The sequence below is a fragment of the Vulpes vulpes genome, chromosome 16 (genome assembly GCF_048418805.1).
Source record: "Vulpes vulpes isolate BD-2025 chromosome 16, VulVul3, whole genome shotgun sequence".
NCBI classification, from domain to species: Eukaryota; Metazoa; Chordata; class Mammalia; order Carnivora; family Canidae; genus Vulpes; species Vulpes vulpes.
The window spans coordinates 55444162-55459372 of NC_132795.1; the positions used below are offsets into that span (position 1 = coordinate 55444162).

The 15211-nt window shown below is 48.9% G+C and overlaps 1 protein-coding gene across 2 annotated transcripts in view; it reads right to left on the bottom strand.

Moving 5' to 3' along the window:
- Positions 1 to 294: 294 nt before the first annotated feature.
- The window catches only part of GRAP2 (GRB2 related adaptor protein 2), a 64488-nt gene continuing 49571 nt past the window's right edge, over positions 295 to 15211 (bottom strand). For both annotated transcript variants that reach the window (XM_026017427.2, XM_072741027.1), the window contains 6 exons: positions 14673 to 14764; positions 11660 to 11779; positions 7535 to 7703; positions 4550 to 4738; positions 3154 to 3276; positions 295 to 2473 (listed from right to left, as the gene is read on the bottom strand). In XM_026017427.2, the coding sequence (XP_025873212.1) occupies positions 2294 to 2473; positions 3154 to 3276; positions 4550 to 4738; positions 7535 to 7703; positions 11660 to 11779; positions 14673 to 14764 (873 nt within the window). In that variant the 3' untranslated portion in view covers positions 295 to 2293. The remainder of the gene's footprint in view (positions 2474 to 3153; positions 3277 to 4549; positions 4739 to 7534; positions 7704 to 11659; positions 11780 to 14672; positions 14765 to 15211) is intronic.

Genomic DNA, 15211 nt, shown 5'->3' on the forward strand with positions numbered 1-15211 from the left:
GTGGAATAGAACATCCAGCTCCAGGGGTTTTGAAAGCTCTGCCCACGCTGTGCGATGGGCCTCTCCAGGCCAGTGACCCCGGTTCCCACTTGAGCGGACGTGTGACCCAGACACTGCCCAGCAAAACAAGGCCCTTGTCATTATCCCTGATTTCCTGAGAAGTGTTTCAAGGTGCAAAATCCAGGCCAGAGCCAAATCATTTCCCTCTCTCTTCACTGGGGCTGGTCCTCCCACATAATCAGACAAATGGATGAGGTTTGTGGGCTGTGTAAAGCATATGGTTTGTAAATACTGTAAAATCAAACATCACTTTTGGCTTTTATTTACTGTAACATGTTCACATCACCTAGCACCAAAATAGCTCTTAGGTCTTCTCTGCCTTGCTTCTCCTTCTCCCTGTTCTGTCGCCTTCATCCTTGTGGTACCTGCGCCCCTACCTTCCGCTCCTCCTCTCCCACCTGCTCCCACCCTCCTTCCCGGGCTTGCCTGCCCGCTGACTCCTACTCCCATGTCTCCCTCGCCTGTCCCACTTAACATCTCGCTTGCTTTCCCTCCCTTTCTGCCTCTCACGCTGCTCCTTGATCTTTTGAAATGTCTCTGCTACCTTTCCCTTTCTGTGCTTTCATTTCTAAAGGCTGCGTGCCAGACGCTCCTCACTCTGCTCCACTCCCTCCGCCTCTCAGGCTATTTTCTCTTCTCTCCCAAGACTCACCACAGAGTGCCTTCTTTTTCCCTTCCCCTGTAAAGGCAGCGCAGGGATCACAAAATCATAGAATTCAGAGTCAAGGGGACACAGCCTACGTTACACTGACAGTTACTTCTGAGTCAGAAACTCTTTCTTCTTCTATCACACTCCAGAATGGCTGCCCCCATCACTCCTGAGAGCAAGGAGAGCTGGGGAAGAAGACAAAGGAACTGGCCCACCTCACCCCCCGTGCTCCATCTCCAACATGTACCCCATCCTTTCATTTAGGTGTCACTGCACACACCCCTCCTCTTCTCAGGACCCTCAGCGGTGCAGACATATCTGCTCCCAGGCTCCACCAAAACACTAAATTTCCTTCTCCACTGTCCCTTCTTCCCAGCGAAGTCAGTCTGTGCTTCACACCTCCTGGGAGAAACACAATCCTATTTGGAGGTGGCAGGAGAGAAGGTGGTAATGGGGTCCCTTGTCCCAAGTACAGCTCTTGGGTGTGTGTGTGTGTTGGAGGGGGGTGCTGCCAGCAGTGGCTCAACCGCCAGATCCAACAGGAAGCACATCGCAAAGCCACCCAGGGTCATGCTTGGCCAATCAATCAATCAATCAGTCCATCAACAATTGCTAGTCAACACTCTTGTGGAGCCGGCGTCTCTCTGTGCCACTGGGCAAAGCCTCCTCAAAACACAGGAAAACAAACAGAGACCCAAAGAGACATCCTTGTAACCATGAAACAATGGCTCTAAAATCCAGCTTTCTCAGCCAGGGCTTCTCTAAGCACTTCACAGAATCTCAGATGCCGCTTCTTCGGTATCCGGGGAAACAGAGGTTACAAGTAAGCCCCTGGGGATTTGTAAAAATCCCTCCATCTCCCAGTGCCTGGCTCCTCGTGGTCTGTTTCTCCATGTCAGCCACGAGGAAGAGGATTAGCCAGGGAACAGTCACTGGAGGGAGGTGAAGGTCTCCACCGAGCGTGGAGCAGGAGGTCGGGCTGGCCTAGGCTTCGGGACACCTGCTGCTCCAGTCCTGCCTTCATGGTCCTTCCCGCTCCTGGCTCAGCCCTGTGTGGCTGTACCTTTATTCTGGACCCAGCAGTACCCACCCTTGGAGAACAGGAGGGAAGCTGCCCCGCGAATCCTCAAGGTAAGCCGGCCTTGGCGGTAAGCTGAAACATGCCCCACCGAGTCCAGCTCCACCCTGTTATTCTGCGTCCAACGCTAGGGTGTGGATCTCCGCTTAGCTTCTCTCAGTGAGAATTCCCAAGGCCAGGAAGAAGCAGTGCCATCCTAAGGACAGGAAGAATTTGAGTTTCATGTCCCTGCCCCCTCGCCAGCTTACCCGCTGCCTTCCACACACTGCTGAGGGGAGCAGAAGAACAAGTATGAATATAATTCCCCACCTGACTTCCTTTCATATTAACTAATTAACCAACTAAATCACCAATAAATTACTATTATAAAATGTGTACACACATAGGCATATGTGTGTGTGTGTGTGTACACACATATACGTGTCTATATAGTTCCAGCTTTTCTTCCTTGCCCTCTCTCTTGCAGGCAGCTTCAGGCAAAAGCTTCTGACCCCACTGGAAGGGCCTCATCGGATCATGGGTGCCACGTAGTTGGCAGGGAAGAGGCCCAGTTTGTTGTGCAGGCGGCCGGTCCACCAGGACGGGTTGGAGCTGTCCAGGACCTCGACCACCTCTCCGCTGCGAAATCCCAGCTCGTCGTCCTCCAGGGCCTCAAAGTCGTACAGTGCCCGGGCCCACCGCACTCGCTGTTGGGGGAAGCGCAGAGGGGTCCTGCTGAGCCAGGGCGGGGGGCGGGGGGGGGGGGCTGGCTTGCAGAACCATTGTCACGCAGGGGAGGTCCCAAGGCTCCCGCACCAAGATAAAGTCCTCGATGAGTGGCCTGCCCCGAAGGCTGACTTCTGGCTTCCCAGACCCTCCCAGATTCCCCTGCAGTGGAGAGCAGACCCCACTGCACAGCCCTGAGTACAAAGTTACCAGAACTTATCTGAGCCGCTCTTGAGAGTCAGGACTTTTCCTGCAGAGAGGTTACCCTCCAAGGCCCCCCAGAGAATCCTTGACAACTACCCTCCCTACATCAATAGGTGATCTTCTTATTCTCTTCAGACGACAGAAAGGATGGCAGCGTACCTACACTGACAGCCCCTGGTGCTAGCACAACCGAGGCAGGTGGATTGCAAGGAAAAAGCCAACAGATCTCCCTCCGCTAGAGGCAGAGCCGAGAAGGAAGAGGACAGGGCAAGGCAGAGAGGCCAGGGTAACAGACAGGGATAGGCTCTGCCTGGGAACTCCCCCGCCCCCACCACTGGGCTTCCCCTGCCTCCATTCGGAGCTCTGAGCACCCTGGCTCCCTCCTGCAGGACCAGCCTTTTCTCTAAGTGCCCCTCTGGCCGCCTTCATTGAGCCCAGGGAGGGAACGTTCACGTACCCCGGCCACTTGGAGCTGCACTGGGTCTGTGTGTCTCCGGTGCATGAGGGCCGCGTTCATTTCGCTGCCCGCGCCCACGCCACAGTGCCCATCGTTTATGTCAAGGCTGCCTCCTCGGCGTTCCTAGAAACACATGTAACGGAAGACCTGTCACCACACCACGTCCCTCCCAGGCCCTCCAGTGCCTTGCTCAGATGCTAGGGACACAGCCAGTGTTCCAAGAATACTTGCTGCCAATGACAAGAAACCCCAGGTGTTGGAGAGAGGGGGAAGGATGGCAAAGGGACCTTCGATTGTGAAGATGATGCCAGATTTCATTCATTCAAAGAATATCAGGCACCTGCCATGTATCTAGTACTGTCCTAATCACTGGGGATGTGTAGCTGGAAGGAAAAGGCCCTTGTCTTCGTGGATCATCAGTTTAGAGGGGGAACCATCTACATTTAAGTGATAAGTGAGATGAGAGAGCATCTAAATCAGCCAGGGTAATCGGAGAAGGCTTCCTAGGGGAGGTGATACTTTAACTCTAGCTTAGAGGAGGAGAAGGATCAGCCAGGAAAGGGCATTTTAGGCAGGGGAAATAACATATAAAAAGCCCCCCAAGTTATGAAAGAAAACACAACAGACCATTCTGGTAACTAAAGATAGTGCAGTGTTGCTGGAATGTGTGTTTGCTCGGGGAGTGAGGAGAGTGGGGGGCAAAGGGGTGGTTTAAGAGGAGCCAGCAGGAGATGAGGCTGGGGAAACAGATATGGGCAGCTCACAAAGAGCTTCGTGTGCCCTACTAAGGAATTTAGGAACGATGTTATCTGGCTGTATTGTCCATCTCGGTAAGCGGCCCCAAATCCCATCTGGAACAAGGCAGGGGATAAATAAATAAATAAGCAAGGCTCTATTGTGGGCGTTAATCTGTTTTTCTTGTGGATCTCCACAGCCAGATGGGTTAAGGGGCATGGATAGATTTGGAATTGTGCTGACAGGAAAATGAAGCCACGGTTCACTGAATCCTCAGGGTAGGAGTGTGTGTGTGCGTGTGCGGGTGTGTGTTCAGGCAGGGAGCCAATGAATTCACAGGGACTTCTTTGCCAAGAGCAGTTCCCATATCATATTATCATATTTCTGCCGGTTGGGAGGTCCCTGGTCTTCTTTATGAAATCTGTGGACCCTCACGAGGCTGGGCTGGGCCTGAGATGCTCCGCCCGGGCCCACAGTCCCAGGACCACACACCCTACCCCCCTCCACTCCCCCCCCCAGCATTTATTTGCTCTGGTTGTATCTGCTATCACGGGAAATTTTCACAGGCTCAGTGGCGGTGGGGACAGGTGGCCTGAGCCCCATGGGGGAGAGCAGGTCCTCTTCCCTACCTCACAGTGCCCACTGCATTCTTCTGGGGTACCTGATGGAAATGAGGGTGCTGCAGATAGCGGTGCTGCTGAGCTGGTGGTGCCGGGGGGTACTGCGAGGGAGGGGGCGTCGGGTGGTCTGACAGCTTCCTGGTCATCGGAGGCCGGATTTCTTCTCCCACAGCCCCACTGAGGAGCAGGCCTCCCTGGGGCCTCCGGTCCAGGCTGTTGCCCCGGTGACCCTGAGAGAGAATGATGAGGATGAAGCAGATCCATCCTCCTCCTTCCTGCATCTCTGGGCCCCACCCTGCCCCTTCTGGCAGCTGTTTCCAGACCTTGCTCAGGACAGTCCCAGGAGACAGCTGAGGGCATGTGGGCAGCCCAGAGACAGCCCACAGTTCAGACCCTCACAGCTTCAAATGGCTCCACGTTCTCAGATTCTCCAGGGTTGGGAATTTCAGGTCTCTGTTTCCTTTCCATCTCCCTTCCTAGTAGGCTTGTTTTCCTCTGTGTAATCAAGCTTGAATATTCTATTTTACTGACACAATGCCACCCCTCCTTATCGCATGTGGCCACACACCGCCGGACATCCTACCCTCCCGATGAGCTGTGCTATTGACTTTGCCTGATTTTGAACTGTCATTCATAGCCTGGTGATAGAGACCCAAACAGCAGCCCTCTTGCGGCGCCATGGAAACCAGGCTTGCCGCTGGGCACGCTGGGAAGGAGCACGGCCTTTCTGCTTAATGGGACCACAGCCCTGTGACTCGGAGGTCCTCTCTTGTTATTTTTATTTCACAATCACATAGGGCCCTGGGCTTTGTACATGCCAGGCACTGTTCTAAGAGCTTTACAAATATGAATGCATTTAATCCAGTTTAATGCACTTTTATGCTACCTTTTTTCTCTCTTGCATGCATGTCCTGATAAATTAATACCAAGTCCAATGAATGAATTGGATTCCGGCCACTTGGATCTTTCCATCACTTGTAATGTGGTTAAAATAATTCACAAAGTCTTAGTTAACCTTTGTTTTTCTTGCTGGACTTCTACGTGCACTTGCTAGGAACACTGTTTTACTCCTAGGACTGTCATCACTTCTCAGGCTTACAATCAGCCAACTACCTGAGATGGTTTTCTCTACTTCCCCAGAGCACGTGTTGCTTTGACAGCCACAATGCCTTTTCAAATAACTTGTTCCTGGGATTTCAACTATTCCAGAGAATGCTTCTTCCTATACCCATCTCTTTCTTTCTTTCTTTCTTTCTTTCTTTCTTTCTTTCTTTCTTTCTTTCTTTCTTTCTTTCTTTCTTTTTTTTTAGATTTTACTATATATTCATGAGAGATACATACATACAGAGAGAGAGAGAGGCAGAGACACAGGCAGAGGGAGAAGCAGGCTCCATACAGGAAGCCCGACGTAGGACTCGATCCCGGGTCTTCAGGATCAGGCCCTGGGCTGAAGGTGGCGCTAAACTGCTGAGCCACCCAGGCTGCCCTCCCACCTCTTTCTTTTTTTTTTTTTTTTTTAATTTTTAAAAAAATGTTTATTTATTTATGATAGTCGCACAGAGAGAGAGAGAGGCAGGAACACAGGCAGAGAGAGAAGCAGGCTCCATGCACCGGGAGCCCGATGTGGGATTTGATACCAGGTCTCCAGGATCGCGCCCTGGGCCAAAGGCAGGCGCTAAACCGCTGCGCCACCCAGGGATCCCCCCATCTCTTTCTTATAACGACTTGCTTCCTTTGAAAGATATTTTATAAATTGTGCGTGTGTGAATTTATGGGAGGCAAGTTAACACTTCCTTGGTGCCTGCTACTGTCCAGACTCTATGGTGAGTGCTATCTCTATATTATCTCATTTAATCCTTGTGATAGGCCAACAAGGGAAGTATTATACTCTCTCCATCTCCAGATGAGAAATCTGATACTCAGAAAGGTTTCTTAACTTGGCTAAGTAATAAGGATAGTTAGTGATGAAATTAAGATTTAAAGCTGGTTTGTCTGGGAGTACCTGGGTGGCTCCATTGGTAAGGTGTCTCGCTCTTGGTTTCAGCTCAGGTCATGACCTCAGGGTCATGGGGTCGAGCCCCACATCCAGCTCTATGCTTAGCGGGGAGTCTGCTTGAGATTTTCTCTCTCCTTCTCCCTCTGCTCCTCCCCCTGCTTTGTGAGCCCTCACTCTCTTCAATCAACCAACCAACCAATCAATCAATCAATCTTTTAAAAATTTTTTTTAAAAAGGTTTTGTATTTATTTATTCATGAGAGATAGAGAGAGAGAGAGAGGCAGGCTCCATGCAGGGAGCCCGACGTGGGACTCGATCCCAGGACGTGGGACTCAATCCCAGGACTCCAGGATCACGCCCTGGGCCGAAGGCAGGTGCCAAACCACTGAGCCACCCGGGAATCCCCAATCTTTTTTTTTTTAAAGGTAGGTTTATCTGATACATTTTCTAGTAAAATAATACTCCATATTCCAGACTGTTCCCAGAGCAAGAATTTCAGGTCCAATTATTTCTTCCAACAACCCTATCCCACCCTTCTGTGACAAAGCTCTACCCACTCCCTTAGTCCTGGACTCTAAGATGCTCTCCATCATTCCCATGTGTGCCCCCCTGGCCTTCATCTTTGGCCAACTCCTAAGTTGGGCTGAAACTGTGATGTAGTAATATCTATAATAACAAATAAAGCATCCATGGTTAAGAGCTAATGTTTGTTGAGTGCTGGTAGCACTGTTAGGAGTGATATAAGGGAAGGCAATACATTATCTTCTCAAACCTTCACCACCATCTATGAGTTAGGTATCACTATTATTCCAGTTTTATGGATCAGGAAACTGAAGATCAGATAAATTTCCCAAATCACATGGCTGGGAAGTATTAAGAGATGATTTAAACTGAGGTCTGACCTCGGAGTTATTCTGTCTTCCAGAATACTCAGAGGACATGCCCATCAAATGCATTGTCTTGATGGGTCGAGTAGGACTCATGCTGCCTAAAATCTGCAGACCGGGGCTGATCAGGGCCTGAGACATACCTGGTCCTCTCGGGTTCTATCCCTCAGAAAGATCTGCTTCTGTTTGGAGATGGAAGTCGTCCTGTAGTAGTCTACCAGCTTATTTAGAGATGGAAACTTCTCTGTCCACAGGAAGTAATTACCCTTGTTGTCTCTCATGACCTTGAAGTGCTGAACATCATCTTCATGCCTAGAGATCAAGGTAAATCAAAATTGTATGTTATATGGTGATGATGTCCCCACCCCCAGAGCTGACTGCATCCAGGGGTGCTGGAGTTCTTTTTGGGCAGGAAAGGGGATTTGAGTGCTTGTCCATCACAAAGCAGGTGGGCTGGCTCACTCAAATTCTAGGAGGAGATTTGTGGCAGGGACCACTCAGGACACAGGCTGCGTTAGAAGGGATTTTTACATCAGCAGAAGATAATCAGTCTTCTGACACTGGAACCAAGCTTTTATAAGAAGAAAATGTCCAAGTGCTTTAAGAACTATCAGGTCAAGGACTTTTTACAATGTTTGTTTGAAACATGGTAATCCCTAGTTCTGTATGATGCTAAGGACTCTGCCAAGACTCAGAGGGGAGAGATTTTTCACCCCTGCTATCTTTCCATTATCAGAAATACTTTGAACCACCTCTTTTAAGCCCATAAACTAGCTCTGGACAGTAAGAGGCTACCTTGGGAAATTTGTCACACTTGGTTCTCTATATAATGGAGATCTCTTGGCCTTGGTTTACGTTTTGCAAAAATAAGGTTACAAAGTATTTTTAACTTTTGGGGAGAAAAGTGTTACATAGAAATGTAGTGTTTTAATTGGCAAGGACCTCTGAGATTGTTTAGCTTTGTCTCCATGTTACGTGAGGTGAGGATGCTGAGGCTCAGAAAGGTGAGGGGCTCAGCCAAGGTCATGGTAAGTGAGTGGCAGAGCTGAGGCAAGAACCTTGGTTTTCTGATTCCAGTCTAATGAATTGAGCCTGTCATACCATGTACGCCTGCTAACTTCTTTTAGATCGGCACCTTTTGACACCAGCTAGAATTGCAGTGATGGGAAATATTTGTATCAGGGTAGGAGAAATTGGATTTTATTCATCTGGAAAGGAGGAGTTTGGCCTTTACTATTAGCTCCAGTCTTTCTCCATCAACAAGGAGATGTCAAGTTTATTTGTCAAACAGACATACACTTATATCTAAAAATAAACTAATGATATCAATTGCCTGATCCAAGAGAAAGGTCAAGAATTTAAGGAGAGTTGGGGAGTAAAGATACCTCTGAAGGTTAGTGCAGGTTTCTTAAGGATGGATTCAGTGGACTATGTTTCGAGGGGACAGGAATTTTGATTGATCTTCAGGCTCGTCTTATGTGCTGGGCTCTGCTCATAGCCAGCAGTGACCTCTGCTTGACTGCTCCGAGCTAGGAACCGACACTCTGCAATCACTGCATGGTCTTCCCCTGGGTGTTGGCCACTAACAGATGCTTTCTTCATTCTAACAACACATGGTTTAATTCCTAGTCATTACTCCTCACATCTGTGTGTGGAGGAGGAAATATTCTTGTGATATAATTATTCATCCACCACCTCTTAGTCAAAGAACTCAGAGTGAGAAACATTAACTCTCTCTCTGTCTCATGAACTGAGAGGCTGGATGTCAGGCTTGCAGCCAGTCACCTGGGCCTGTGGAAAGAGCTGGGCTCTCTCATCTGGGCTGCACCACTGTCTCAAGTTCCAAGAGGAGCAGAGAAAAGGATATAACTCAGGGCTTCAGACTCTAAAGTCTAGTGTTTCTGACCCTTAACAAATGCTAAATGTTAGAACTACAATTAGCTCTTAATTATCTTTGCATGACAGAAAGCAGATGTATAAATAAATTAAAATGATTTGCTTTGGAATATATTAGTCTACGTTTCTGTAAGAGACGTAGTAATGATTATGGTAATAATCACAAGAAGTTGCAATGCCTCAACAGCAGGGAGAGACTGTGGCAGAAGTCAAGGCTGACCCTTTTGGAGAATTCACCATCATGGAGGAAATATAAACCATAATTCCTAGTTGAAAAGCCAGAGTGCACTTCATGCAAACCAAAGGCACCAAGGAATGCCCTTCAATGTAGCCATTTACCTGGTCCAATCTGTAACCAGGGCCCTTAAGAAAGAGGTTTGACTATAAAATTTATTAAATAGAGCAAAGTTGTATTAAGACCTAACAAATTTAGAATTTGTGATCCATCACTATTGGCCTGACCTAAAATTTCCTATTGCCTAACCTATGAAAAAAAACAAGCTTTAGTTAAGGAAAATTAAGATTTTAAGCAAGATTGCAAGGACAGTGCTAATGAGACCAAGCTACTTTTGAGCGCTTTAGAGGCGCAGGAGGTGCATACAAATGGTTGACCCCGATTTGTAAGTCCTTCCTACCTATTCCTTAAAATACCCATTCTTCCAGGCAGCCCAGGTGGCTCAGTGGTTTAGCGCCACCTTCAGCCCAGGGTGTGATCCTGGAGACCTGGCATCAAGTCCTATGTTAGGCTCCCTGCATGGAGCCTGCTTCTTTTCCCTCTGCCTGTTCTCTGCCTCTCTCTCTGTGTTTCTCATGAATAAATAAATAAATAAAATCTTTTTAAAAAAGTACTCATTCGGGATCCCTGGGTGGCGCAGCGGTTTAGCGCCTGCCTTTGGCCCAGGGCGCGATCCTGGAGACCCGGGATCGAATCCCACGTCGGGCTCCCGGTGCATGGAGCCTGCTTCTCCCTCTGCCTGTGCCTCTACCTCTCTTTCTCTCTGTGTATCTCTGAAGAATCCCACGTCGGGCTCCCGGTGCATGGAGCCTGCTTCTCCCTCTGCCTGTGTCTCTATCTCTCTGTGTATCTCTGAAGAATAAATAAATAAAAATCTTTAAAAAAAAAAAAAAAAAGTAACTGAGTAAGGTATTTAAAAAAAAAAAAAAAGTACTCATTCTTTATTTATTTATTTATTCATGTTAGACACAGAGAGAAAGAGGCAAAGACCTAGGCAGAGGGAGAAGCAGACTCCATGCAGGGAGCCCAATGCAAAAATACCCATTCTTTCTAAATAGTAAAGTGGCCTCTCAGTTATTACCCAAGATTGGATTTATGAACTTAAAGCACTAAAGCTGCATGCCTTTCAAAATGTATTGAATGATCCAGACCAATATTTCCTGTCAATGAACCAACAGTAGGCTCCACTGTACAGGTTTCCACGGCTCCTCATGTGCAGGTATCAGCGTTAATTTGCACACTTTCACATGTGGTCACCATGCCTGGTATGTGACTTGCAATCCCAGACGTGCTGACCACATGCAGTGCACTCAGACTTGGGGTTTCTGAGCGTGGGGCTGTGTCATGCTTGTGTCTGGACTGACTCACTTCCTCCTGGGTGCTTCACATTAATGAGATTTTGCTGCTACGGTCCCTCACCTCAACCCCCTCGGCTCTGATCTGTTGCTGTCAGTTTGCTGCATTACAGAGCACGGAGCTGGCCCTTCTTTATGTGCAACCACCTACAGCAATGACTTGAGATTTTAATTTTCCTCTGAGCCTTCTTCAGATATGTATCAGTAGTAGAAGAAGAAGTTCAGATTTAAACCCTAAGGCAGATGTGGACAATTGAGGATTATCCATTCCTTCTCTTGTCCTACTTCTTTGCACAAATACTCATCGAATGCCCACTGGGTATAAGGTGCTGTTAAAGGCACAAAGATGAAATAGATTAAGATCCTGTCCTTCCAGGGGCACCTGGGTGGCTCAGTGGTTGAGCATCTGCCTTCTGCTCAAGGCATGATCCCGGGGTCCTGGGATCAAGTCCCACATGGGGCTCCCCACAGGGAGCCTGCTTCTCCCTCTGCCTGTGTCTCTGCCTCTCTGTCTCTCATTAATAAATAAATAGTATCTTAAAAAAAAAAAGATCCTGTCCTTCCAGAAGCACTTAGGCTAGAAGGGGAGGCAGGTGGACATATACATAACTTGGCCACAAGCCAGCGTACTGAGGAGGTATATACATGGGTCACAGGAAGGAGATGAATGGCTTCCAGCTGATAAGATGCCTGGGCCCCTTGGCCGCCATGCTTCTGAGCAATAGGTCACATTCAAGGGGTCACCTCATGGCTTTAGCAGTCTGAGCCGGGAATGATCGTACCTGACGGAGATGGAGAAATCCCCTGGAGAGCTCTGGCTGGCCCGGATGATGAAGAAACCAACCTCCTTGCCCATAAGTAAGTTCTCAGCCTGGTGTCGTGAGAGGCCTTCATGAAACCATCTATTGGATGAGATAAAATCAGAGAGTCTTGGTGAGATGCCAGAGTGATGGGAAGGGGAAGGGGGAGGGGAGAAGAAAGGACCCAAAGGGAAAGAGGGACTTTGGTCAGTAGAGAACAGGAAGAGACAAAGGAGGGGGCTGGGGCCTCTGAACCAAACATGCTCTAGGCAGTTTTCAGACAAGGCAAGTGAGCGTTCCCCTGATGCACCCACTTTGTTCCTTCGCTCCAGGAGAAGTCTTTCTTGCACTTGGAAAACCTGAATCATGGAAATGTGCCACTGCACCAAAATGGGACAGTGTGGGAGTGACTCACTGCGGGAAGTGGCCGCCTGCTGGCAGCTATGTGAGGGATGTCACTAGGAAAGAACTGCAGGGACAGATGATGTGCCAGGAAGACAGGAACCCCTTCAGGCACTGGGGGACCAGAGCTGGGAAGCCTTGGGCTCACACCCAGGCTGGGAGATCGGTGGGCCCCCTTAATGCCCAGGGTTGCTTGTGATCTGGGTGATGTGGAGCCAGGCCAGCAGCAGCAGAGAGCAGCGTCAACACAGCCAGCTCCCAGGACCCCCCTCAATATCCAGGCAAATAATCCTTACTGTGGAAAAGAAGAAACAGAGGAGAGATTCTTCTTTCAGGGGAGCCGTCAGGGTGGCAGTGTCTGGAAGTGTTGTGGCAGGTAGCATAGCATACATGCAAAAGCCAAGTACAATCACAGGAGCAAGGCAAACAGTGGTTACAGCCTCAGGGCAGGAGGCCAGAAACCTCTCAACCACAGAAGAGCAAAATGAGTGTTTGCGATCACTCAGCAGCCCTAAGTGGGATGGGTCCCATTTCTCCAAGGTGGCTGCCCTATTGCTGCCACAGGAAGGCTAGTATGTCCAATCCCTTGAAGGTGAATGTCTGATTCACTTTGGATTCCTTTGTGAGCAATATCCTGTGCTCTCTAGAATTTAGGAACCTGGACAGGAGTGGCAGGAGGGATGTCCTAATTCTAGACCTGGAACTGCAGGGGAAGGTTGGTTGGGCTCCGAGGGGCCAGAAGCAGAGGGTTTCTGGTGGCCGTCTACCTGGAAATCCTGCCAGAGTAGCTGCCACACTTCGCTACAGGGCCGAACAAGTGACCACCACAGCATTGCCTTGTGTAGGAAATGTAATGGGGCCGGGTAAGAGAATGGGACATGCTCCTCAGCAGCCCTATCTCAAAGGAAATAATTTTGGAAGAGGCAGCAAGTGGTTAGGGGATTGTTTAGAAGATACACATTTGTCCTCTAATTGGAGTTGGATAGATGACTTCAAGACTTGCAAAAATGTCCACACACTGCATATTAAGCGAGCAGGCAGGGTTATGTTTTTACATATCCTTCCAAAGCTATTCATTCGTTCATTCAACAGGTGTTTTTTTTTTTTTTAAGATTTTATTTATTTATTCATGACAGACAGAGAGAGAGAGAGGCAGAGACACAGGCAGAGGGAGAAGCAGGCTCCATGCAGGGAGCCCGACGTGGGACTCGATCCCAGGTCTCCAGGATCACGCCCTGGGCTGAAGGCGACGCTAAACCACTGTGCCACCTGGGCTGCCCATTCAGCAGTTTTTAATCAAGTATCTACTATGTGCTGGCCTTCTGCTAGACGTTGGGGATAGATATAGTGGTGAGCAGAGCAGACGAGAAGCCCTGTCCTCATGGAACTTACATTCTATCACGCAGAGACCGTAGAACCCACTGGCAGACCCGGTAGTTCACTGCGACAGTGATAAAAAGGTTTCAAGGGGGAGGGGAGAAGTTAGAGATGAGAGTACAGAAAATTCTCTTGAAGAAGTAGAGTAGTGGAGTGATAGCTGGAGGGGGACTTGGGACCAAGAGGTTTTGCTTTTGTTTTGCTTTTCGGTAAGATGGGAGAAGTTGCAGCATCTTTGCAGATGGGAATGACCCAGCAGAGAGGGAGAGAATTGATATGGGGGGGGGGGGAGAGTTTCTGCTAGAAGCACAGACAATTCTTTCCAAACAGCTGCAGGAAAGGCACCCTGTCTGAGTGCAGTTGCAAGAGGTGGGTGGATGCAATGAGTCAGCGGGGGGGGGGGGGGGGGGGGGGGGGGGAGGCAGGGTAGAGGGGCTTTTCTGGTGGCTTCCATCATCCCAGTGTCCCTGGAAGCAAGGCCCTGAGCCACTAGGGCTGTGGGGGAGGGGCTGGAGGTCTGAGGAGCAAGAAGGCATCAAGTGGTCATCTAGAAGATTACAGGGCAGCATCAAGGGTTGAGGTCGGTGGTCGTTCTGTTGGTTCGGTGGTCAGTCCTGGTTCACCAGAGTCACCAATACCACTTCGGGTTTCTAACAGACCTTTGTGCTCTTTGAGCTAGACCGAGACTCTCAGAAATTAGATTTGTATCTAACCCTTGTGGTCCATTCTTGAGACAAATGAGACAAAAATCTCAATTTTTCTTTTTCCTCTTTATGAAAGGAATTCCTCTTTTCCCCCCACTGATGGTTTTCATGGGTATGAACATGGCTTAGGGAAGGCAGCTGTTTGTGATCCCTGGTGAGGACGGAAGATGGTTAGGAGGTAATGGAGAGGTGCCCTGAAGAAGCCGCTCTTGATGTGGGGGTGGCCAACAGCGCCACCGATGGAATTCGTGGAAACCCTGTGATTGCAATTATAGATGCCTTTAGCTTATAAACCTAAAATAGGCGATCCATGCCCATGGTATAAAATTCAAAAGGGAATGCAGTGAAATGCAAATCTTCCTCCCACCCTGGCCTTCAGCTGTGTGGTTCCCTCTCCAGAGGCAACCAGTTTTGACAGTATCTTGGGTATGCATAGATAATTTTAGTGACTGCTGAAAAAGTAAGGGGAGTGTGTGTGGGTAGGCCCATGTCAGCAGGCTGGAAATACTTACTCAGGAAACTGGATGTCTATAAAATTCTTGGGCACATATCCTTCTTGGCTTCCAAGCTCCGCCTTGAACCACTCCTCTTGGTTACTTAAGATCTACATGGAAGAGAAGCAAGGACAAAGACTGGAGGAAGGATGTCAAGAAACATAAGAGAGGGGTACAGGGCAAAGAACATCTTTTTGGATTTAGAGGGAAATAAGCCATAGAAACCACACAGGTGCTCCAGTGGCGGGGCAACAGGTTTATCTCTGCAGTTTGGCTTCTGTGACCCGGAGCTATATCTGTCCACTAGTGCCAGCCACACATGGGACCCCATCATGGCGTGGCCTTCCAGGCTTGGCACTTGGAGGATTCTCTGAAGCCCCTTCTCTTTATATTTTGGAAATTCATGTGTCCCAGGTCTCAGCACCTTAAGCTCCTCATTTGAGCAGGTGCTGGGAAGACAAGAGTGGCCACTCCGTGATTTCTTCTTCTCTGCCAGGTAGCCAGGAACCTGTTAGAAATTTAATGTGTTCCTATTTCTTTAAACAAGCAAATTAAAA